Below are 25,679 nucleotides of genomic sequence, written 5' to 3' on the forward strand. Positions count from 1 at the left end.
AATATATTTCTAAAGGTGCTATTGACATGAAATTTTCACCAGATGTCGGTAACAACCCAAGTAATCCATACATACAAAGAAAACCAAACAAATAAGTTCAGAAATTAAGTTATGTGTAATAAAATGGAATGACAGGGAAAAAGTATTGAACACGCTTACTGAAATTGATTAACTACTTTGTACAAAAGCCTTTGTTGGTAAGGACAGCTTCAAGACGCCTCCTGTATGGAGAAACTAGTCGCATGCATTGCTCAGGTGTGATTTTGACCCATTCTTCCACACAAACAGTCTTCAAATCTTGAAGGTTCCGTGGGCCTCTTCTATGAACTCTGATCTATAGTTCTTTCCATAGATTATCTATTGGATTCAAGTCAGGTGATTGGCTGGGCCATTCTAGCAGCTTTATTTTCTTTCTCTGAAACCAATTGAGCACTGTTGGGGCCATAATCCGGAAGTGGAAAGAACACAATTTCACCATAAACCGGCCACGACCAGGTTCTCCTCGCAAGATTTCTGACAGAGGAGTGAAAAGAATTATCAGAAGAGTTGTCCAAGAGCCAAGGACCACTTGTGGAGAGCTTCAGAAAGACCTGGAATTAGCAGGTACAATAGTTTCAAAGAAAACAATAAGTAATGCACTCAACCGCCGTGGCCTGTATGCACGCTCACCGCACGCAAGACTCCATTGCTGAAGAAAAAGCATGTTGATGCTCGTTTAAAGTTTGCTGCACATTTAGACAAGCCTGTGAAATACTGGGAGAATATAGTCTGGTCAGATGAGACCAAAATTGAACTCTTTGGATGCCATAATACACAGCATGTTTGGAGGTCAAATGGCACTGCACATCACCCCAAAAACACCATACCAACAGTGAAGTTTGGAGGTGGGAACATCATGGTGTGGGGCTGTTTCTCAGCATACGGCACTGGCAAACTTCATATAATTGAAGGAAGGATGAATGGAAAAATGTACTGAGAGATTCTTGATAAAAATCTGCTCCCATCTACCAGGATGATGGAGATGAAACAAGGGTGGACATTCCAGCATGACATTGATCCCAAACACACAGCCAAGGAAACTCAATTTTTTTCTTTGTATGTATAGATTACTTGGGTTGTTACCGACATCTGGTGAAAAGTTCATGTCAATAGCACCTTTAGAAATATATTTACTGAGAAAAATGGTGACGTGTTCAATACTTATTTTACCCGCTGTATATATATCAAAGTAGTAACACTCTATAATAATAATATAACAATAAACTAAACGATTACTCGATTAATCCATTGTCAAAAGACACAAAATGATCATTTAAATCACCCAAATTTACAGGTTTCAGCTTCTTAAATGTGAATATTAATTATTTTGTAATGACTTTAAATATATATTATTGTATTATGTAATATATTTAGGGTTTTGACTGCTAGTCAGACGACATAACACATTTTAATATGTCAACATGGGCTTTGCAACAGAGATTTTGTTTTTACAAATTTCTGACATTTCATGGACCAAGATCGATCGATAATTATACGACAATGAAACAAGCGATTATTTTTGCTATCCATAAATCTTTAGATTATTTTCTCTATTAATTATTTGGTCCATAACATTTTAGAAAATAGTAAAAAACAGTGTGCCTCATAATTTCCCAAAGCCCAAGTTGACATATTCAAACATCAGAAACCAGAAGATATAAGAATGTAATATAATAGACGACGAAAACAATCCCAGCAAATATTCACATTTGAGAAAGTGGAGGAGAAATTTTATAGCATTTTTATTTTAAAAAGTAATTTAATTAATTATCTAATTAGCTGATTATTTTCTGACAATTAACTTATAGATTAAATGACTGTAATAAACATCCTCATAATAATGCCATGTGCGTAAAGTACATCAAATAAAGACAAGGTAATGTGTTAATATCAATTTATTATCTTGTTTTTTTTAAATTACTTTTTAAAGCACCCTATTTCTTTTCCAATACATGTGTTAAGACCCTTCCTTCTTCTCCTCCTCAGCCTTGGAATGGCTTGATTTGGAATATTTAATAAGGATTTCAAACCCCCCCGCCCCCCCGAAAACTCTGCAAATCACAGATGAGCCTGTGTTGCTTCTTTGTCTTCATCTTTCATCCAGGCATGATGCAGGAACTGAGACTCCCTGCTCTCGCCACGACCTCCGACACTAAAAACACTACCACACCGATTTCCCCAACACAAAGGCCGTCCCGAAACCCGCCAGTCTTAGTTTATATAAGGAGTTTATGCATGCACTGAGATTCCAACCGAGCATAAAGTAGTAGGTTATACAGAGAATTGTCTTGAGCTGGTGTTTCTGAGTCGTACAAACAGCAGGGTGATTATCTTTTTTCACTTTTTTTTTTTCTTCAATTAAAACAAAATAATAATAAAAAAAAAAACACCAACAAAACATTTCCAGTTGTTTCTGATCTCCTTCACGTAAATGAACCAACAGAAGCACCACGTGCAACAAAAAAAAACACTGACTGGTGTATTTATCTGTGAGGACGGGCTACTGCGGTCACTGCAGCTGTGCCGGCACAAGAGGGTGCATGTTCACAGCAGCTCAGTCGACGCCCGTCCTCTCTCTTCTTCTTCTTCTTCTTCTTCTTCTTCACACACCAGTTGCATGCTGCACCCTTCAGCAGTAGGATTATCAACTAGGAGTGAGCACCTGTTTCTTCCGTTTCTTTTTGTCCATGCTTCCTTCGAGAGCTTCTGTGTGGAAACTTATTCCCACACTAAAAACAAATAAATAAATAAAAGGAAAACCAGCATTCACATTTACATTCCAGTGCCCAATTGTAAAATCTTCTATTGTTTCCTGTGAGAGTCCAGAGGAGGTCAGAGTTCACGTGAATAGTCGGATGTTGCTGCTGTCGGAGTGTCTTTTAAAATGCAATTGTTTCGTCTAAAAAAAAGTGCCAATATAACTAGAGTTTACCGCTTGACACACACACATGAATCATTAACAATTATTAATAATCCCTCATTAATAATCATTAATACCTTGAATACACACCATACCTGACAACAGTTTATCATCTATTTTTATACAGTCAAAAGTGGGCCCTTTTCTTCTTCGCGAGAAAAATGTGAACATGATCACAACAACGATTACACCAGGATTAGTTATGGTAATATTGACACCTATAGAAAATGCAGTTGGAGTTGTCGCTCTAAATCTTGAATTCAATACTCATTTGAATATATCAAAATTACTATCATTATCTTTGTTACTCTATAAAACCAATGACTCCTTTTTGTTTTTACTATTCCCATAAATATGTACAGCAAAGATCAAAAATGTGGGACAAGTGATCTTCAATGCCAGTGAAACTTGGACAGGTACGGTACGTTTCAAATGTCGTTTGGTCATGTCTACAAATGGGTTTTTTTGTACATCTATCTCATGCATGGGGGTGACTCCCATCGACACCTATGTTGTTTAGATATTCAATATGTCATGGATGCCAGAAAGCTTTTTTTTTTTTGTATTTTTACATGTCCACACAAATGTTTCTCCTCATCCCCACTGCATCTTTAGAACAGAGTCTATTGCCTTTACAAACATTCTGTTTTTAAATCATCTCGCAGTCATCAAATAAAAATTTTGATGGCACGGCATCCCTTTAAGAACCCCTTAAAGGCATTGGTGACGTTCCAAGAAACCTGTTTTTGTGTTTTTTTTAAATACACTTAATACAAAAAAATCAACAAAACATCAACATTTGTAAATCAATAAAATTGTTTTCAAATCCCCCAGCAGGCTGGAGACTAAAGACACCCATCGTTTGTGATTCTCCCCCTTTTTCCTTTCTGGAGCTGCAGTTACGAGTGCTCGCTAGATTTATCTGGACACTACAGACTACGTACAAGTACATACACAATGCAAAAGAACACCTTTTTTTCCTCCCCGTCCTCTCTCTTTCTCCATTCCAGCATAGAACATCATAGAAGAAGACATGGCTGCCGTTCCCTCTCTCTGCAGCTCTGGGAGAAAAAACAAAAAAGGGCAAAATACCCCTCCTCTCACACGTCCTGTCTCACTTTGATACAGGTAGTAACAAAGATAAAAACATTAAACACAAACCTTTTTTTTTTTTTTTCTGTTAATCTAATGTCACCTTAATCCAGTGGTATTACAGGTGTTTACATTCCTCCCTCCCTCTTTTGTACCTGTGAGAATGGGAGAAAGCCTCTCTACCCACCCCGAGTCTAAAGGAGCAGGCTGCAGCTCAACAATGTCAGTTTGTCCTCTCTTCGCCTCTGATGATGACTGATCTCTTTCTGTGCGTTAAGAGGAAAGGCCGATATCCTTTCAGCTATTCTGAGAGGAGAGATCAGTCCAAGAAAGGACACGAGGCAAGGTGGCAAGCTGAGAGTATTGAGATGCAACCTGGAATAGCTACCTTCCTAAATCACTCCCCCCACCCCTTCATGCTACCACCCTGCCATCTAAGAGTAGGAGAGGTGGGAGCCATTAGAGATGTGAGAAGTGACTGAGGTGCTCCGGCTCAGGACGCCGTCGCTGCCCCCGGCTCCTCCGGGCCCTCCGCCGGACGCCGTCCTCCTCAGAGGCTGGGGGCTGTTCCTCAGGGCCATCAAGCCGGGGGCACCGCGCACACCCAGCCCGCTGCCGGAGTAGATCCCCCCCTGCGAGGAGGAGGAGGAAGAGGAAGAGGAGGACGGGCCAGAGATGGAGGGAGGGGCGGGCGGCGGTGGAGGTAGCATGGCCAGGGACTGAGAGGAGGAGCGTGAGGGCAGGTGATGGGAGAAGGGCAGGGGGTGCGGGTGGGCCAGGTCGCCGCCGGAGCCTCGCACTCCAGCCCACTCCCGCTCCCTCTCCTTCTCACGCTCCCTCTCTCGATCCCGCTCCCGCTCGCGGTAGAGTTGCGGCGTGCTCTGGTGGTGGTAGTGCTGGGGCAGGTGGTGGCGCTGGTGGTGGGACGAAGAGGAGGAGGAGGAGGAGGAAGAGGAGGCGGAGGAGCGGGACGAGTGGTGCGCCTCCCTCCCGTCCCGCCCCAGCCCCAGGACCATTCCCAGTGGGTGGGAGGAGGAGGAGGAGGACTCGCTCCTGCGGTCCCCTGCTCCGCTGCTGCTACTGATGCCGCTGCTGCTGCTGCTGTTGTGGCTGCGGCGGGAGTGCTGCGGCGGTGGCGGCGGAGGCGGCATGTTCTGCGGGTACATGCCGTGGCTCCAGTGGCCGGCAGAGCGGCTGGGGGGCGGGATGTTTGAGTAGCCCTGCATGGGGTAGGCCTCACTGGGGATGCCCGTCAGTGCCATGTTGCTGAAGCCCAGACGCAAGCTCTCCGAGTCAAAGGACTCGATCTCGCTGGCCTGCCGCTCCAGGAGGGTGCGGATGCGTTCTGAGCGCTCGTTCTGCAGGGACAGCATCTCTTCCTCGATCTGGGGTGAGAAAAAAAACAGGAGAAAACACGTGAAAACACAATGTCCTCTTTCTTTAAATTGTAGCATTAATAAAAGGTGTTCAAATATTTTCCAAATCAAAAGATTCAACATTTTGCGTTTGCCAACGTGAAACTCTTTCGGATCTCGTTTAAATGACGGCATACTAAGAGATGGAAAGTTCATTAAAGCTGTTTTTGTTGAAGAACAAGTTAATCGTAGAAGTTTCAACATATGACAACAAGTCCTACCTGGATTTTTAAAAAGCTAACAATGTCATAGCTAAAAACAGCAGTTACCCTTCACTCTACAATCTTCTCTGCTTCTCTGTTTACTACATTTTAAGGAGCTTTGCTTTCATAGAAGTGATTGCCAAAGACTCTCACCCTCTGCTCCAGCAGGGCACGACGGATGGACACCCTCTGTTCCAGGTCCTTGACCTCTCTATCGTGCTGCGTGTCGGTGTGGATCTTGATCTTGCTCTGGTAGGCGTTAAGCAGCTCCAGCTCCTGCTGCAGCTGCATCCGCAGCACTTTGTACTCCGCTTCCTGGGTCTCATCCAATCTCAGCTAAAAGACAGAAGGAAAACAAAATGAGGGAGCGCCATGAAAAATGGATTTGGCATGATTGTATGGGCGACACATTGTGCGTCAGTGTTGAGGAAATGTTGAGAGAGTTTAAAGAACGTAAGGAAAAGAGAGAGGAGAGGATCCAATGTGTTGTTTGGTTAATGTTTTGTCGGGGTAACTCAAGTTTGGTCCGTCTGGGCCTGTATGTGTTCAACGGGAGAAAGTGAAACTAAAATGGTATATTGTCATTAAGTAATATTAATACACTTCAGTGCATGTTCTACTGACAATCTAACCTGTATCTGGCAGAAATACTGCAGGTGGCTTTGTGAACAGGATATGAAGCTTTAGATAGACTATTTTGATATCCAAATGAATCAGTATAACATTACAAAAAAACAAACAGTTGAACTACTTTGACCTGTGCGTGTGTTGCCCGGCTCCAGCAAACAGATTAAATCTTGATTCGAAAGATTTTCTTCATTCAAAAAACAGTGTCGTTTTTCTGAGCTCAGGTTAGAGTTTAATCAGTGAGACTAAAACCACAGCAGGAGGAGATGTGCGGACAGACAAGGGCAGCAGGGATTTGGCTTACTGAGCTTACAGGGCACGCTGCCATGAGAGGTAATTAAAGACTCACAAGCCGTTACGTCATTGAAGGGAACGAGACATTTTGTGACGTTTCCATCCTCTTTCTATTATGTTTCGTTCATTTAAAAGCCTGGGATCAGTGTGTGTGTGTATGAGTCCAAGGCTTAGAGGGAAGCATGTGAAGAGTTTAGTGGAGTGGGGTCGAGCCTTATATTTGACTATTTAAGAAGCGGAACCCTCCCGAGCAGCGGTCGAATGTAACCAAGTACATTTACTGAAGTACAGGATTTCTGGAGCTTTCTCAACGATACTTGTTTTAGTTGTTTTTTATGCAAGAACATTTCATGGTTCCAGCTTTTCAAATGATATTTCAACAATTCTTAATTTATTACTGTAACAGTGGGCATTTTTCTGCATCTAGTACTTATACCAACTTGATACTTTAAGCCCATTTTCCAGACGAGACTTACATTCCTTTGGTTCAGCAACAAGTCCCCTAAGATCTCAGCTCAGACCTGATTTCAAGCGTAATATGTAAAAGACTCGAACTTTTTTACAGAGCCAAAATGGCACATTAGGTTAAAATCAATGTGACACATTTAACTGTGCATTGGTTCCGTTATAATGCAGAATAAAGTAAAGGCAACGGCTGAACTTCCATACAGTCCCTCAGAGGAAAAGAATGAGGTTTATCTCAGGTTGCTGCCATCTTCATGTCAAAACAGTGTTAAGGTTGACGCTCGTATATTGAAGGCGATGACAAACGAAAGTCTGTTCAAAGGTGCTGGGGAATATACAGGATAAAAGTTATATAAGGCCTTTTGTGGCTCCACAGAGAGCTGTGTGAAACAGGACGGTCAAGATCATTTGGTATAAAACTGGGGAAAGTGGGTTTGTGTGGAGGTTAACACTGAGGTGGCTTGTTGGCGGGCAGGATGGCAGGCAGGCAGGCAGGCGGACGGACAGGACGCCCCCCATGGGCCAGGCACAGTATTGACGGTGTGGTGCGAGTGTGAAATGGATGACGTCTCCTTGCCTTACTCACAGCCTGTGTGGACAGCATATCATTGATGGAGTGGTCATACTGCTCGGCCAGGATGGCCAGCTTACGAGTCTGCTCGTCCTTCAGACGCTTCAGCACGGCCTTGTGGTCCGACTTGGGCGTGTTCTCCAGCAGGTGGTTGCGCAGTGCCTTGTACTGCCGGGTCTGGATCTTACAGGTGTCCTGGAACTGGCGCTTAATCTGCAGCTCTTTGGACTGGAGGAGAGAGAGGAGAGAAGGAAGCAGCTGGGCTAAAGAGCTCCCGTGGTTTTACAAATGAACATGGAGAGGGTCGTCAAAAAGAAAATCAGGGGAATGTTTTTTGTACAAACGACTTGCTTGGAATTTTGATAGCAAAATGCTGAAACTATTAGTATTCACAAGTTAATACCTCATCACGGCCAAAATGACATTCAGTGATGTCATCATTGTTTTATGAAAGTCGGACAAATTAAATGCATCACAAAAGTAATGCTTATCGTTTTGTTTTTAAATGTTGCCGCTTAATTATTATATTGAACTTAAGTATTTTTCTGTTGTGGAGTATGCCGTGTACACTTTATAAGAGTTTTATTCATACTGTGATTAAATTCTTATTTGTGTATTTGTTGCTCACTTGTCAGTATTAAGTAATCAATTCCTGATTATTATGTGCATGTATGCAAGTGTTGAGAATTTGGTTCAACTCTTAAAAAGGTAAGTAATTAGAGAGTTAGTTGCTGTTTAAACCAAACATTTCAGATGTAAAATAACAATAACTTTAGAACTGAAGCATTAACAGACCTGCATAAGTGCATTAGATTGCAAATTGTTCCTTTAACAGAAATGTGATTATTCGGTGTCGACATCAAATGAGAAAAAACACCAGTTACTTTTTCTTAAAACAAAGTTTAAATAACTTTTTTTGTGCAAGTTATGATCATCCCAAATGAATGATTATAAATGATTTTAACATAGTCAGACTCCTCCGCGTGATGACTCAGGTTTGAATGTGAAAGCTTAATTAAAACAAAAAAACAGTAATTGATTTGTTCTTTCTTAAATATTAAAGCTGTGATTTGACACATGAGTCATGGCTTCCAATACACAGCCTACTTGTGAGCCCTTTGAATGATTATATACCCACAAGTTAACATAATAATGTAACATACATAAATAATATTTCAACCTTATATTCGATTAAAAACCGTCCCGTCACAGAAGCCGTTTTATGGTTTTACGAGGAGATAAAACGTGCGATGATGCAGAAGGAGTGATGATGGACTAAATGATAAAGGGATCTTTCATCACTTATAAATTCAGGGAAAAGGAAAACAAATGAAGACAACGTGGTAATAATGGAAACAAAATCATAAAAACAAACAAGACAATGATTTTCACACAAAACAATTTATTTTTTGTGTAAAGAAAAAATAATCTGGAAGTATGACAAAAAAAAGTAGTACGCGTGCGAGCACACGGCCTTACAGTCCGCCAACACTCATGCAAAGGGACAACAAAATGGCTGCCAAACAGGATGCAGTACTCGTCTAATAGATACTGCATACATAAAATATATTTAAAACAAACTTAAGGTGATATAACTCTGTGGAAATGGTGTCACGACAAAACAGAATACAAACATGTAAACATACACAAAGAAACAGGGAATAACGAACACAAATGTAAATCAATGGCAAATAAATTACATTCAAATAAAACAACGTCTGTTGTGAAATGTCTTTCTGAAAGCTTAGACTCCCCCCCCCCCCCCCCCCGGGTCAAATACAGTTAAGATTGACTTTTCCTACTCAGCAATATTCCTCCATGTAAATGGCTCAAATGTCGTCCTTCTGTGAAATACAGTGCAGGGCACCGTTCTCAAGCATCGTTTTAGCATTTATAGGCTCGAATGCATTTTACTTCCATTAACCAGCTTTCCTCTGCAAATATGAACGTTTATAGATTCTAACGCTCTCAGATCTGCATGTATCAATAGAACATTTTCTCCTAAACGTGGTTCATTTTGACTTAAACGTACAAATCAGAGCTTTTTGGTGTTTGAGATTAAAAGAAACCAAAAAAAAAACCAAACGGCACAATTAGTCAAGTTTCCAGTTGGTCGGACTGCAGTAGAGCTGAAGCCATTAAGCGATTGACGGATTAATATTATTACTAACATTTTCTCTGGTTTCAGTTTCTCAATTCAGAGGATTTGTTGATTCTCCCGGTCACATGTCAACGTAACCTGAATATCTTTGGTTCCGGTCAAACATAAAAGATATTTGGGAAGCTCTGATGAGCATTTTTTTAAACATGTTTTGGGACGTTTCATTGGCTTAACGACGTTCGATAGAAAAGACGATGGCAGATTCTTCATTAATGAAAATAATCACCCTCAACTGAAATGATCTGTTCTCTCACATCACATCTCTCTGATGGTGTTATGAGCAGTGCAAAATGAAACTGTCTATGACTGGATCTCTTCTTTTCATGTGACACTCAACCATCTTCACTTTCACATTCAGTAGTTGCATTTATCTTTGGACTTGTAAAATGATTGCGTGTCTCAAAAGATTGTCTGTATGGCTTCATATAAATTAAGCTACACTGAAATATTAAATAGTTTTTAAAAATTATATTATACTTTCACTACTCCAAAGCATATCCTGCTTTCTTACTATAAATTTAGGATATGTCGCATCACAAGAGGAATTGGTGCAAACAGTTGTAACTGGGAACTTAACTGCTTGTAGGATTATTAAAGAGAAAAATATCTAAATGTTTACATGGTAAATCATAACAAGATTATTGCATAAAGCGCAACAATAACAGGATATCTAACTAGAATTTGATAGATAAAGTATATAATGATGTGTTAACATGAAACAATGAGCTGTGCAGGCTCATTGTTTTTATATAGGCTTTATTATTATTATTATTATTATTATTATTATTGTTATTATAAGTCCTATAACTTCGGACCTTCTGCTTACGACTTTCCACTTGGACTTCTTGGAACTACACATCAAAATGATACCAGATGTCCACAGCGGTCTCGGATGTTTCTGTCCAGCCGATTATTGCACTTTTATACTGACTGAGAGCTAGTGTTCAGGGTGATGTTAGTGACGTCATCTGCTTTTACTGTTTTTCACAGTATTTGGGGAGTGAAATTACAGCCATGAAGCTCTGTGACACTAATATTTGTTCTAAGCACTGATATAACAGTGCAACCTTTAAAATAAGACCACTATAAAGAAAAACAAACGATTGCACAAAACTGGTCTTAAAAATAACCATAAAAAAAATAATATTTGTCTTACAAATTAAGAGCAAAATAATAAAATCAAATAAAAAAAAATAAAAAAAACTTTTACAAAAAGCACTAATGAAAACTTCACTGGGTTTGGTACAGTAACCGTGGGTTCAGCTGCGTGTTTACGTTTGCAGGGCCCAACAGTACGGCTTGTGTGCACACATGTACGCATGTTTGGATAAGCTGCATCAGCCAAAACCTCTTTCAGCCATCCTGCACACGGGCGTACAGGATGTGTGTAGGCTAAAACATATCGCACCTTTAAGAAATGTTATGCAACAAGAGAGACATGTGGGCCCAACTCAAAGAGACACACAAAGGATGGTTGAACAATAGATTAAAAAAAGAGCATGATCTCGCACATACTTTTCCACCCTTTCCTTTAATTTGCCTCACACTGTTGCTATCTCCATGGTCGAGCCTTCCCCCTGACAAACCTTCCAGAGGAAGTTCGTCTCAACCCAAACTCCCACCTCGCCTCCTCACGGAACAACCTCTCTTCCCTCCTCTGTCTCTCCCTCTCTCTCTCCCTCTCCCTCTGTCTCCTCTCCCTCACCTCCCTGGGAAGCAGTTGAGGCAGCCTGCTCGGGATCTCCTTCTTCAAGAGGCCCAGAGTTTGGAGCTTGATCCGGACATTGAGCGGGAGCTTTTTGAGGAGCTGTCCGGCAAGTTTTAGCACTATGGAGTTAGCCAGGTCTGCCAGGACCCCGAGGGGGCGTCTACTGAAGCGCTTCACCCAGAGAAGGCCGTTGGACAAGGGAGAGGTGTTAGTGCAGCGAGCCTGATACTCTAAAGGTAAGCTCTTTAGAGGTACTGGGATTTTGGACTGGCGCCCACCCCAGTTGCGCCCTGCTTTGGGAAACATCTCATAGAGGCTACGCTCAGCCATCCCACCCAAGACTGACTGGCACATGGCGAACAGGGGTCGAGGCAGCCGGAAAAGAACTCTCATGCAGAGGCGGTTGACTTTGCGCGGTGCGTGCTGGAAGAAGCCGCGGGCCGGCCTGACAATCAGCACCACCACCAAGTACAGAGAGAGGAAAAGAGAGGGGGAGCTAAGGAAGGAGGCGGAAATCAAAATCACGGGGATGTAATAAATCCCCAAACTGAGGGAGAGTCCTAAACTGAAGAGGCCGCTGGCCCAGAGGCTGAGCGACAGGTAGGTGGAGAGAGACAGGGAGCAGCATGAACGGAGGAAGAGGTACGAGAAGAAGAGCGCCAAGAAGGCGAGCTCGGCGGAGAGAAGAACCGACGCCACCGAGGGCAGAGGAGGTGAGCGGCGGAGGGAGAGGAGGAAGATGGAGAGTAGCAGAAAAGTGAGGTTGGAGGGCTGGGCAGCGGCGGAGAGGGAGAGGAGAAGGCAGATGGCGTGAGAGAAGAGCGAAGGAAAGGAAGTCTGTGCGGGGGGAGATAGGGGGGAGGTGGGTAGGGGCTCCAGCTCCTCGGCAGCATTGGGGAAGTAAAACTCGGACAGCTCATCAATTACTCGCTCGCGGATTCGTCTCTTTTCTGGGGACAGGGAGGAGATGAACTCTGACGGACAACCATCAGCCACGCCCCTGCCTTCCTCCTCCTCCTCCTCCTCAGTGTCTCCGTGTGCAGTTCTACTGTGATCATCCTCGTACTCCCACTGCACTCCTTCTACTTCCCTCAACTCTGTCCCCTCTTCACTGACTTCCCACTCCCCCTCCTCATCATTTCCCCTTGCGTCATTGTCTTCATCTAGCTCATGTTTCCTCACGCCCTCCTCCTCCGCTCCTGTATAAATTTCCTTGTCTTCTAATACTACTCCATCGAGCTCATCCTCAGCATCATAGACCTCCCTCCCCTGTTCTAACTTGCCGTCCCTCTCCCCCTCCCCCTCTGCTCCTGCCACCCCCGCCTCACTGTCCCAGCTGGCGCTCGGCCCCTCTGTCGCCCGTCCCTCTCCCTCCTCGGGGGACCACTGGCTCGGGGTGCTCTCACTCACTTTGAGGCTCTTGGGCTGCTGGCGGACCTCCACGGCGTGTTTCTGACGCAGCTCCTGCTCGCGCCTCTTGTTGTACTCCATCTGGTTGGTGAGCTCCGTCTGGTGCTGCGTGCGGATCAGGTCGGCCCGCGTGCGCTGCACCAAACCCAGCTGGCGGAACTCCAGCTCCTGGGTGGACTCGTGATGACGAAGAAGCATCGCACACTCCAAGTCCTTCAGAGTCTGCTTCTTGTTCAGCTCCTAGAGGAGATAAGGAGACGGTAAGGTGGCAGGAAGGATACTGGAATACTGTGAGGAGAGGGAACGTTTTTCCACAGATTGATGGACAGGAGAATATTTTAAGTATATTTCTTATACATCTCATTTTGAAGATAATTTAAATACATTTTTTATGTATTAAAAGTGCTTATGTGTCCACAAGCACTTGGGGATGAAGGAGATGTAGAATATTTTAGTCCTCCAAATCATGTCTTTTAGTTCAGACAAATTCAGATGAAGAAAAGACTCATCACACCAAGTCATCCACCACCGGCCCATGATCCTGCACTTTCCCACGAAGAATGCTGACATTAACAGAATCACCAGCAAACTTAAAGAAGTGTATTTTTGATCTGCCCGACTTGTCTTTTTAACTTTTATTCAACTTGATACAGACTTTACTGTGTCGTAAAAGTCCCAAAACGAGTATATTTACTACCCGGGGATAATTGTGCTACCCGATAATGTAATTAACCGTCTCTCTCTGAGACTGTGCCTGAATATGTCCACCTCAAAGAGAGCAAAGACTTAAACCAGGGGACAGTAAATGTACGCTGCAAAAAAGGCAGGCAGGCTGTTTAAAATGTGTTTTAGGGGAACTGAATTGTTGATCCAACGTTGACAGGGCAATATCATTTAAAAACGGTACCTCTCGGAGCAGGTCCTGCTCTAGGTTGTGGCGTGCCAGCAGCATCTTCCTCTTGTACTGCCGACATTGCAGCTCGTAATACTGCCTCTGCCGCCGCAGCAGACCGGCCTCTTCCTCCGCCTGCAGCTGCTGCAGACACTCCTTCTGATGCACCAACCACTCTTGTTTCTCCCGCTTTGGTGTTGACTGGTTCTCATTCAGTTCCTGGAGTGGAAACAAATTAAAGTCAATGACCAGAAAGAAGACTAGTATTAGCCGAGTAGGCTGAAAGATCAGTGCCGTTTGTATATTGTTCGTACGATGCGGGGTTCATTTTAAGTTGCAGGTTAGTGGGTACTCTGAACTAAATTCACCTCTTTGAGCTGCTCTTTGCGTTGTCGATACTGGCGTTTCTGGGACTCCAGCAGACCCGTCAACTCCTTCTTCTGCTGGCCCAGTATGTGCTGCTGGAACTTCTTCTCCTCAGTGAGGACTGCCTTTGTCTACAACAACCACAACAACAACACATAACCTCATTAACGTCAGGGTTTGGAGAAGCACAAGGTTAAACAAAAAACTGGAACATTCACTGTAAAACGGGTATTTGTCACAGATTACAGATCTCCCCCCCTCTAGTTTCTCTGGTTATGTCAAGCCGTGTGCTTTTCCCATCTCGTATTCATCTCTGCCTCCGATATCTTAATATCACTCACTCACCCTCCACCAGCTCACCTCCTTCTCAAGGATAACCTGGTGCTTCTTGGAGAGCTTTTCTCCCTCCATTGAGAAGCTGTTCCTCTGATTCTCCAGCTCTTTGTCCAGCCTCAGCTGGTGCTCATCCATCTCTGCCTTCAGCTTGTTCTCCAAGCCCATCAGCTGCTTCTGGTGCTGCCGCCGCATTCGCTTGTACCTGTGAGGAGAAACGGGGCATTGAGGTTAGGACTGTAAAGCCCTTTTAAACTGTATGATTAAGAGCTATACAAAAAAATATACTTGAAACATGAAAATATATTTTTATAGGAATATATGGCATGTATGCATCACGTTACCCTGACATCTGCTCTCTGAGGGCAGAGCCTTGCTCATGTTCCTGGATCTGACGGGTGACGAGCGAGGCTGTCCTGATGGTGGCAAAATGGTCTCTGCCTCGACGACGCCTCCCCCCTCCTCCTCCTCCTCCGCCGCCAACACCAGCACCAGCACCAGCAGATGAAGCTTCTCGTAGTGGGTCAACCTCTGGCTGATACGGATCATCGTAGATGTTGTCATGGCTCTACATAGTGGAGAGCGAGCGAAGGAGAAATCAGATGAGTGGGAAATGATTTATAAAAGACAAGTCCGTGGTGGTTTGAGGATCAGTCTTTTCTCATCCTAGTACGAAACATTTATTACAGATTAACTTCTGAATCAGTGAAGATTCACCATACCTTTGGCAACACTGTCTAAACTGGTGCTGCTATTACTTTCCATTTCCTGAAGGTGGTGCAAGTGTGCGTGTGTGAAATTGGTCAGACCATTTGTTCAAATCCAGTATTTGAGGAAGTCAAAGTAAAAAGAAAGATATCAAGACACAAAGTAAAAGTGAACCACAGGACAAAAACATAAAAGAAAATGCTTCCAATATCTTTTTCTTTGGAAAAGATTCCGTGTTTGTTCTCTATTTTAGGAGACTGTGTAAAACTGATGGACATGGTGCTGACTGATGTCACAGAGGGGCTTGGGCAGGACTCAACATACCCGCCCACAGACGGTAAAACATTTGGACTGACCAGCGGCTTGTGCAGGACGGAGCTGTTGGAGGTGACAGTGTGCTCTCCCTCCTGCATCATGGCCATCTCCCCGCTGTCGTCAGAGCCGTCTGCCAGGCTGTTGACCGAGCTGCTCTGGGAGCTGGCGCTGATTGACATGGACGGCAGAGAGTGGGAGCTCTCCATGCTGTTGACCGTGCCGGTGCGCAGCATATACTGCTCCACATCCTGGGGGGGGAAAAGAAAGAGGAAGTTTTGTCAAGAGGTTTAGGGGAAAGACAACACTTTTAGGATTTACTACATAGGGTGGTAGTTGTGTATGAAGCAGTTTAGAACATACATGTATTAAATTATTCTATGAAATCCTCTCTTAGCAGACAAACAGTAAAATATGAAACAAGCTAACAGTAAGACACAGGCCCTCTAGAAGAGTGCAGCCCCACATTCTCAGAATTCCTTCATTTCCTTTTCGGGGGAACAACCAACTGGAATTAAAATGTTGATGGAAACAAAGGCCTTTGTATGGAGAGGAAGGGGCGCTACATTCACAATATATACTGAGAAGTACAATACAAAGGCAGGATGGATGCTAGAACCAGCTGTTTGCCCTTACAGACCCTGATACAAGCTTCTTCCTCTTCTAAAATAAAAGAGTTTGAAGGGTCATCTTCAAGGCAGCTGTACGTTTTTGGAGTGGCATTTCCAACTTAGATAATGAAAAATAGTCTTTTCAAGAGTTTCTCCACAGTTCTTGTGTCATGCTTTCGGTTAGCATGAAATGCGACACATGGGCTTTAAGGCAATGCAAACTGTTGCCTTTCACAAAAATCAGGCCATTCAAAGCAATCCATTGTCATGTTTAGATGGATATCAGTGCTGATCCGGGCATATTTTAAAGGATCGGTAACGGCTAAAATAAATCTGAACAAACGCGATCCTTTCACCACGCTGCTTCCTGTTTTGTAAAGCTCGTCTGCTGGTGTTGCAGCGCTGACAGCCGGGTTCTACAGTGCGAGACTTTCACTTCGTCAACAGCTGCTGTTTCAAAGTGTCAGATACGCATTCAGTCAACATTTAGGTAAATACAAGTATCGGATAAGACTCCCAGTGTTCAGGGACCCGGGGGAAAACCTGATCAGGACATCCGTAGTTAGTAAATTAAGAGCTGAAAGCCAATAGTAGGCACTAGCTGGTATTTATCCATCAGTAACCTTATGACCTCCCTGATCTGCCCCCTACAGCTGTGTTGGCCTCTTCTTCCTCCTCTGTCCCATTCGTACCTCTTCCTCCTCGCCTCCTTCTGGTGCGGGGCCGTTGAGGGCCTCGTGGAAGAGGATTTTCTTCATCTTCCGGTACTGAAGGTTGTCCAGCTCGCGGACAGCGTCCTTGGTGCGGGCGATCAGGTCCATCACAGCTGTCACGGGACGCTCTCTGCATAGGAAGTGGTGCTGGGCGGATAGAGGGGTTAAGAGAGTGGATTTGAATAAAAAAATTAAATAATCACAGGATCATTAGTGTCTGAGATCAAGTTCCCTGTATGTCCAGATTAACCTACATGAGAGTTGGGGGAGTTTTGGAGAGACAAGATTACAGTCACGACGTTGATTTTGTTTTGTTCTTGTCCATCACAACCTTTTATTGGAGCATACTAATTATATTCAATTTAACACAATTGGTCCTCTGGCTAAAAGCTGTTCTTATTCAGATTTCCTTTTGCTCATCATAAGGACGATCTCTTACAAAGAGACGATCACACGCCTCCGCCTGCCTTCATGTACAACATCAAACATCTCTTTGTACCTTCAGCAGCACATCAGAGGTAGGTCTGTCCTGGGCGATCTTCTGCAAACAGGAGTCCACAAAATTTCGGAAATAATCCGACCTGAAAATGATATAATTGTCATTATAAAAGCACCGCTCCTGTTGTGATGGTAAATGAAAGCAGCGTGTAAATGTTGTTCTCACTAAAACACAGATCAATAAATTCAGCTGGTCCCACTGTCGTCATTTCATTTCATTTCTAGTCTGTTTTTTTATTCCATGGTTTTTAACCCCCGTAGACTGTGTGTGCAAAACCATAAAATTCAATCTTTGAAAATCAAACATTAGAAGCTATTTTGTAAAGAAACATTTATAACAACATAATAAACATCAACAACAGAAGTGCTAGAGGACATTTAGGAAGCTTCTCCAACTCTCACCAGTGATTAGACTGCAACACGGGGCTCTCATTCTGGGCGATGTGGTATAAGGCACTCATGGCATTCATGTTGAACAGAGGAGGCTTCCTTTCCGCTACAGAGTGACAAAGCACGACATCGCGTGACAGAGAGTGGCAGATAAAGAGCAAGAAGAAAAACAAAAGAAGAGAGGAATAAGCAAAGAAAAGGGTTGGATGCTTTCAGCTTTGTGAACACAGACACACACACACAGAAAAACAACCACTGGTGAACTATTTAAGGGCCATCGCTTACCCAGCTCTATGCAGGTGATGCCAAGTGACCACACATCCACCTTCCCATCGTACTGACCCTCGTCCATGGCCAGAATCACCTCAGGGGCCATCCTGCATGGAGGATACAACAAAGCAATTTAGTCATTTTCCTCTGTTCTCTGATCCTGGACCGACGGAGAACACACCACCTCAGGGCTCACAGCCGCCCCAACGTCTCCACCCCATGAACAGACACGAGTATCACGCTGCCTCACGTATAACAACAACAGTAACCCGCAGCCCGTGAACAGTGGAGTCTGATGTCCTTGTGAGAGATATGCAGGTAGTGCTGAAAGGATTAGTTGAGACCGACAGTAAACACTGTTTCCATTCAGGCTGCGAATTAACTCTGAATATCAAATTTAGCACCTTCAAGGATTACAAAATAAAAAAAATGTCTTTAAGGTATTTTATGATACATGGACATGCTTAGTGGAGCTCAAGAACATCGGGGGGGGGGTTGATGACAATTGTCTTTATAAGCGGGGACTATTTTTTTTGGTCTGTGTGGTAAACCTGATGAATATGGACGTGAGCATGGGGCAAGCTTTGCTGGATCATAATTCGGTGTAATTCTTACGAACGAGAAACTGTTATCTTACCAGTAAGGTGTTCCCACGAAGGAGTTAGCCGGGGCAACGATGGAGGCGGAGCCAAAGTCTCCCAGTTTGACCTGACCCGGCTCGGTTAGCAAGATGTTTCCTGCCTTCACGTCCCTGAGAGAGAGAAATGATCAGATAAGAGACAATGACTGGTTAGGAAAAAATCGTGAGGAAGACAAAACAAATGGAGACACATGAGAGAGACAATGTATTGCTGCTGCACAAACACCACTGCATAAGCTCATCTGAAGCTCGGTTCATACTCGTATGTACGGATACTCTGTGCGCCGCATTATTCTCCAAAACGCCAGAGGGCGTTACAGACAAAATGAACTGTGAAGAATCAAAAAGACAACGAGTGTAACCCAGAGATATGCCCATAGACTGTAGCTGTAACTGGCATAAAGCCTCAAATCAACCTCCACGATGTCGAGGAGGGATTGTAATTATCTGTAAAGTCATATCTCATATTCATGGACTACTTCGTTGCCTTTGTACGAGGCCTGTAAAGAAACAAGTCACGTATTAAATGCATTATAAGGAAACAAAGGTTGAATATCTGGTAAACTATTTGATTTTGCTGCAACAAATGTACTCAAATGAAGATATGAAGGCATGTAAATAGTGTTTTTATAAGTGAACTATTTGTGACAGTCACGTGCGCACCATGTTACAAAAATTCTGAGCCGCACGACCAAGCGCCAGGCAGCACAGTTTGTGCTTTTTCTCCCCTGTATTAGCTGTAAGAAGAAGTGTGTGGGAGGAGAGCAGAATAGACACAGAAAGTGAGAAAAGGAACGGGGGGGTTACCTGTGAATCATGTTGTGGGAGTGAAGATACACCAATCCCTGCAATGCACCATGGGTTATGGCAGCTATTTCCACTTCCTGGAGGGGTTTCTTGTGGACTGGGAGAGGAGAGGCATTAATATCAGGTATGGTTCATGTGAACGACAGAAATATAATTAACTCATTAGTGATAATCTTAATTAATTTGTGTTAATGTCTTAATTACTCATTTGTCACATTATTATTTCCTACTTACCTTCTAAGAGGTCAGAAGCTGAGCCCAGGCAGTACTCCATCACCAGCTAGGAGAGACAGAGCGTTTTAGGGAGGAGCACACTTCATGTTAAGGACCGTTTCACACTCGACTCCAATGGAAAAGTGCTTTTTGGACTGGAGGCAGTTTTTAGCTGACAGTTCATTACAGATATTTAAGTGTAAGAGCTGTTGTTAAGCTAAGGTAAAGCCCAGAAAAGTGCTCTCAAGTCCACCTTAAAAATGGAGATTGAAACATCTCTTACACCCTTTTCCTACAAAAAAGAATGCTGATTGTAAACTTCTCTATCAAAGACAAAAGCAAGAAGTTAGTTGGAGGGGTTTTCAGTGGGAAAGAGGCTCTAGAGGCTAAATCGGATGTAAAAAAGCTTAATGTGCCACATTTGTTATCTGTCATCATGTACAGTAAGAGTACAGTACTGTGCACATCATTACAAAACCACTGACATTACAGCAGCAAGGACGTTTGCAACGCCGCAACTTCCCCACGGGATAGAGTGCATTTTAAGGAACTCTAAAACTACATTTTCTAGATTTGCTTCCTGAACAATCGTTCGGGGTTCTAAACGGAGTTTGCAGAGCTGACTGAAGCAACTACAACTTGGGTACCAGTTCATAGATAGTAGGCGCTACTAGTATCGATATTAGGACGAGGGGTCGACATTTGTTGTTGTTTATTTTAGTTAAAAACAATGTCAGGCTTTGTTGTTGACTTCCTCACGGAGAGAGGGAGTGAATGAGATACTGTGAGTAAAGGAGAGAAATAAAACGTAACTTTGGAGTAGCACCGTTCAATCAATTTACGGTTAGTATTTGAAACACACTCACCCATGCTGTGTGCTCTCTCAGGTAGCAGCCGTGGTACTCAACAGTGTTGGGGTGGCGCAGTTTCTGGAGGAACTTCACTTCCTTGATGATATCCTGCCATTTCTGGAACACCAACAGAGCCACAAACGTCGATGAGCGAACCGGACTTGTAAACTGATCTCACATCGGCGATAAGACGACGGATGAGAGCGTTTGCCGGGTCTTACCTCATTGGACTGCTTGCCACCATAGGACATCTTCTTGATGGCCACCACCTCATTGGTGCGGATGTCATGGGCCTAATGTGGAAAGGTGAGGGACGACAGACAATAAATGACTTCATCTCCGGCTGATAAGTTTGTCCACCTTGTGTTTTAATGGCAGCACCTTCATCACTACCGTCCCTCCTGTCTAACAGACACCACTCCCACCGTTGTCTTTCAGTTACTCTCCTTTGTTGTGCTTACCTCTTCACACCATCAACCACTTTGACCCAGGTTAGATTACAGTGATCACACTTCAATGAAGGGAAACAACTGCTTTTTGAAGTTATTGAGTCGTACGATCACGTGTAGCAGCGATATAGCTTAAGCTGCTACGACTAAAGGGCTATATCTCATTTTGTCCTTACCCTACAATTCAAGAGCAGTTGCTTAATAATGAGACACCCAAATTTATATTCAGCAAAGGGTTGTGGATTCTAACTATACTGAAAAGACCTGTTTACAGTCATTTTACAGTCAATAGATCTCCTTTCCTGATAAATACTCAAGTAAAATTCATACTCTTCACACGACTTTTAAACGTTTTAGTGTATCCACATCATGAGGCCAGCTGCCAGAGATGAAAGACACACAATTCACACCTCTAAAGAGGACACCATTGGTGCAAAAAAAAAAAAAAAAAAAGTTACTTACGAAGTAGACTGCTCCGAAGCTCCCATGGCCGATCTCCCTCAGGTCCGTGAAGAGCTTCTCAGGGTCCTCCCTGAAGAACAGCTCAGCCACCTCCGGGTCCTTCAGGCTCCCGGCCCGCACAATCGCAGGCATGGCCAGCGCCTGGTGAGCGAGGAAGACACACACCGGGTGAGCGTCTTTGGAAGGATTACCAACACCGGCAGCCTGGGAAATACGGTCGCCGACTTCTCTCAGCACGTTAGAACTTTTTAAAACTGCACCTATGTTGATATGCATGTACTGTGCATGTGTGTTTTGATGTAGCTTAAGCATTCGTTTTTTTATCCAGGTTGTTGTTGCGTGTAAAATGTGTGTCAACATCAGCACTTTAACTGTGTAAGTACACACAAATGCACATCTGTGTTGGCTCATATGGATGGAAAATATCAGTGTTCGTCAGCTTCAAATGATCACCCACCCACCATCATCATCATCCTCCATCTGTCTCTCTAATACTGAACGTTGCTGTATCGGGTTTTTTGACACTTACATTGCAACATTCATAAATAGTTAATTACCATAATTTCACCAGATACAGTATATGCCGCTTTAAGCTTCTGTAAGTCCTATATAAATGTTTTTTAGCAATCAAAATGTCTTCTGCAGCGTTTATTTTCTCAAATAATTATTCAATCTTCCTGATGAAATAAGAGTCAAACATCACAAAATGATTCACATGTTCATGGTTCAACTAAACAATCCTCTCTCTGCCAATAGTTTCGGTTCTTCAAAACAATAAACAACGATCTTGATGTTCGACTGTGATCGATACACATAGCGAGCAGAACATCTTACAGGATGAGCCTGGTCGATGCGTCGCTCTGGTACAAAGAGACATCTCTCTGAGAAGCAGCAGACGACAGCAGGACGAGTTTCACAAGATAAAAGCAAACCGCCAACCAGCTTAGCAGGTCCATGATTTGTCTATCAAGTTCTACTTTTGTTTAAGTGCCACTACAGTGTTTGATATCTCTCTGAAACGGTCATCAGAGGTTTCCTGACCGACTATAGAAATGTAGCTAAACGAGTGGTTCATAACGGGATAAGGCACTGAGGAATAAATATGCTTAAATATGCCGACACATACGTCCCAATTTCTATTTATACAGTATTTTGTTTCTAAATCTTTCATTTATTTTGCAGTTGATATAATAATGAACCACAGGATCAAAATGATTCATACATTACTAGATGTAAGCTACTACTGAAGGTCTACATGAAACCACATATTTTTTAAATATTAACTTAAACTCTGACTTGCTGTATGCTTCTGTAGCTACAGGTCAGACACAAGATGTGTGATGCACCGTCTGTCAAGTTAGCAGCCTGGCAGAGAGGATACATCATGGGACATTAGGTTCTTGCCAAAGAGTTCAAATGTAACACATGCTCCATATATTTTAAGTGGTCGGTAACTGAACAACTGGGCCTTTGTTTCAGTATCTACAAAACGAACAAGCACCAGATGACATGTCTCTTTCAGGGCCATTTTGCTGCTGTCAAAGAGGAAGCACATTGTTCCCTTTGAAAATGAGAAGTTCTTTCAATCTTGCAACCAAAAGCAAGCTCGCAATCTGTCTTTAAAGAACCATCCATGCCATACTCATATCTCTCACTCACACACACACACACACACAGGAAGAGGCAACACATGCTAGAATTGTGTGATTTTAGTGAAGATTATCTCACATATTCTGGAAAACAAAATGTTTATTATCATTGGTTGGAGTAATTGTCTCCATGGGAGCTTTGCCATCAGTGCACATTGTGCATCTCAGCTGGGAAAGCTGAGATGGCGTTTGCACTTGGCTGGTCAATTAGGCTATCTTTGCTCTAGCTCTCCAAAGAATAAATGCATGACATGTATTCAACTGTAGACAACAACAACTCAAGGATGGCTGGGGTGTTCAGGCTGCAGGCCAACAACAAGCCTACATGTCAATGTCAACGTCTCCAGGATCTGAACATCAGGGTGTTAATTGTGCTTGGTATTGTTCCCCTGCAAAGAGGGATGAAGAGGCCCATGCGGCTGCTTTAGCAGTGAGTGCTGAATGATTTATAACATGTCTTACCGTGGCTTCTGGGATCCAGCTAGCTCTAGAGCTAGCTGTCCGGCCTGGCTGGAAAAATAATGGTCTCCCTCCCTTTTCCTCGGCACTGGCGTCTACTCAACACGAACAAACCACATTGTGCCCGTCGGTGCTTTTACTCAAAGTCCTCTCCATCCTGATTGCTCCCAGTTTATTGGACAGCTGGCAGGTGTGCGCGACTTGACACGAGTAGCGTGCCAGTCAATTAAAGTGACAGCTAAGCTGACTGACGCCTGCCAGCTAAACTAGCCAGGCTAGGTATCAAGAGCTGCCTTCAGAGAGAAAATCAGAGGCTAGCTGTGGCTGCTGTTAGCAGCGCCGCTAACTAAATAACGTGACGCCAGGAGCTGCCCGGAACGTTTTCAATGGGACACCGATTCATTAATCTCCACGGGTCCGCAACGTGCTCCGCTCCGTGCTGTCATTACGTTGGTGTGGTCTGCGGATTTCGTCCCCGGTTCGTGTTATCCCCATTTTGCTCGAGTCTCATCCGTTTTTGTTCAGGACTTCATGATGGCGGAGCGGGGTGGGAGCCGAAAGGAAAACGGAAGTGCTCTTCTTCGACGCTTCCGAAGTGATCAACGACGCCCACGTGTGGCCAAAGCAGGTCCAGCAAAACATCAACATGATTAAAATCAACAGTTATCTGTATTACAGCTGTCAGTAGTCTTCAGTTAGGATGTGTTCAGTGGGGAAATCAAAGTAAAAACATTTAACAGTTGTGGAGGAAATATTTTGAATATGTACTTGAGTAAAAGTAGTAATACCACTCTAAGTATTATCAACAAAATGCACTTAAGTAATCAAAAACTCTCATTAGACAGTAAAATGACTCATGTGAGTGCTATAGTATTATAATATTGTTTTATTATTACAGACACATTCATGTGTAATAAGTATTTTAATGTTGTTGCTGTGCAAGGTAGAGGTCATTTTAAATGATTTACATTTGTTGGGTAGTTTAATCTATAATTAAGCATCACGTTTCAAGGATTTCGAGCATTTCTCGCCATTATGCAACACAGGGATGCACAACGAAATGCAGTTGTAGCCTATTTCCTACACAATGAATATGATACAGGTATGATAGTCACATGTAAAACCTGCATTTGAAAAGTAACAACTAGGCTTACTGGAATGTGGTGAAGTAAAAAGTACAATATCTCCCTCTGAAATGTGGAGCACAAACACAAACTATCTTAAAAATGTAATTGTTAAGTAAAGCAAAGTCTAATTTATACATCATTATAAAAATCATGAAACAAGGGGAAATGCATCTTCACAATTTCTTTTTTAATCCTGACCCAAATCAAAAGCTATTTCAGAAAAATTATAATATTTGACCCAAATAATAAGAAAGTAAGCACTTTAAAATAAAAGTCATCATAGGAAGTGATTTCTACAACTGTCCACTGAACACAATACAACTTAGTTTATATATTCACATACTGACAACGGAGTTGAAAGTTCAACAAATACCAATTGGTATCAAGCTTTTTCGGCACCCATCTACTTTAACAGTGATATATGTTTGGGTGCAAGCCTTGCTTTCTGTTAAGTATTGCATATTGCATCACAAACAGACAGATGGCTTATGTTTATTAACCGATGACTTGTCAGATGACAGTGTATCATTTGAGTTTAGCTGTAAAGTCAATCTATGCAATCCTTCTTCTATTCAATTTCAATTTAATTCAATATATTTTGTATAGCGCTTTACAATCTGTACACATGCGACCTCCTCTGTCCCGGGACCCTCACATCAATTATTCCTTTTAATGTGAATACATTTTGAAGTTTGACATCAGTTAACTTAATTATCTCCGCACACACGGACACTCGTCATCACAATCACACATATGGTTTGTTTGGCTGAGCCTCTCATGATCCGCTCAGTATAATCTCTGATGTGCACTTGTAGCTGACTGACACACACACACACACACACACACACACACACACACACACACACACACACACACACACACACACACACACACACACACACACACACACACACACACACACACACACACACACACACACACACACACACACACGCACACACACACGCACGCACGCACGCACAGACACACATTAAAACCAAACATTTCCCTCTGTATCTTTCTA

The 25,679-nt window shown here is 43.1% G+C and overlaps 1 protein-coding gene across 4 annotated transcripts; it reads right to left on the bottom strand.

Annotated features, from left to right (window-relative positions):
* Positions 1–1,919: 1,919 nt before the first annotated feature.
* On the bottom strand, positions 1,920–24,093 carry taok2b (TAO kinase 2b). 4 transcript variants are annotated; one of them, XM_031843429.1, is made up of 20 exons: positions 23,532–24,093; positions 21,421–21,561; positions 20,731–20,802; positions 20,525–20,626; positions 19,680–19,725; positions 19,446–19,542; positions 18,636–18,749; positions 18,014–18,105; positions 17,741–17,834; positions 17,340–17,421; positions 16,820–16,987; positions 15,561–15,767; positions 14,841–15,064; positions 14,524–14,701; positions 14,166–14,294; positions 13,813–14,016; positions 12,906–13,145; positions 7,642–7,854; positions 5,823–6,005; positions 1,920–5,436 (listed from the first exon to the last, which is right to left on the bottom strand). In XM_031843429.1, exons 2-20 carry the CDS (start codon positions 21,550–21,552, stop codon positions 4,486–4,488), a joined length of 3,528 nt encoding a protein of 1,175 aa, XP_031699289.1. In that variant the 5' UTR covers positions 21,553–21,561; positions 23,532–24,093; the 3' UTR covers positions 1,920–4,485. The 4 variants fall into 4 exon arrangements, with proteins under 4 accessions (XP_031699289.1, XP_031699288.1, XP_031699287.1 ...); XM_031843428.1 differs by having other exon boundaries at positions 14,509–14,701; XM_031843427.1 differs by lacking the exons at positions 1,920–5,436; positions 5,823–6,005; positions 7,642–7,854 and having other exon boundaries at positions 9,005–13,145.
* Between the last annotated feature and the right edge of the window lie 1,586 nt (positions 24,094–25,679).

Source organism: Anarrhichthys ocellatus, unplaced genomic scaffold, assembly GCF_004355925.1.
Source record: "Anarrhichthys ocellatus isolate YVR2014 unplaced genomic scaffold, GSC_Weel_1.0 scaffold4, whole genome shotgun sequence".
NCBI classification, from domain to species: domain Eukaryota; kingdom Metazoa; phylum Chordata; class Actinopteri; order Perciformes; family Anarhichadidae; genus Anarrhichthys; species Anarrhichthys ocellatus.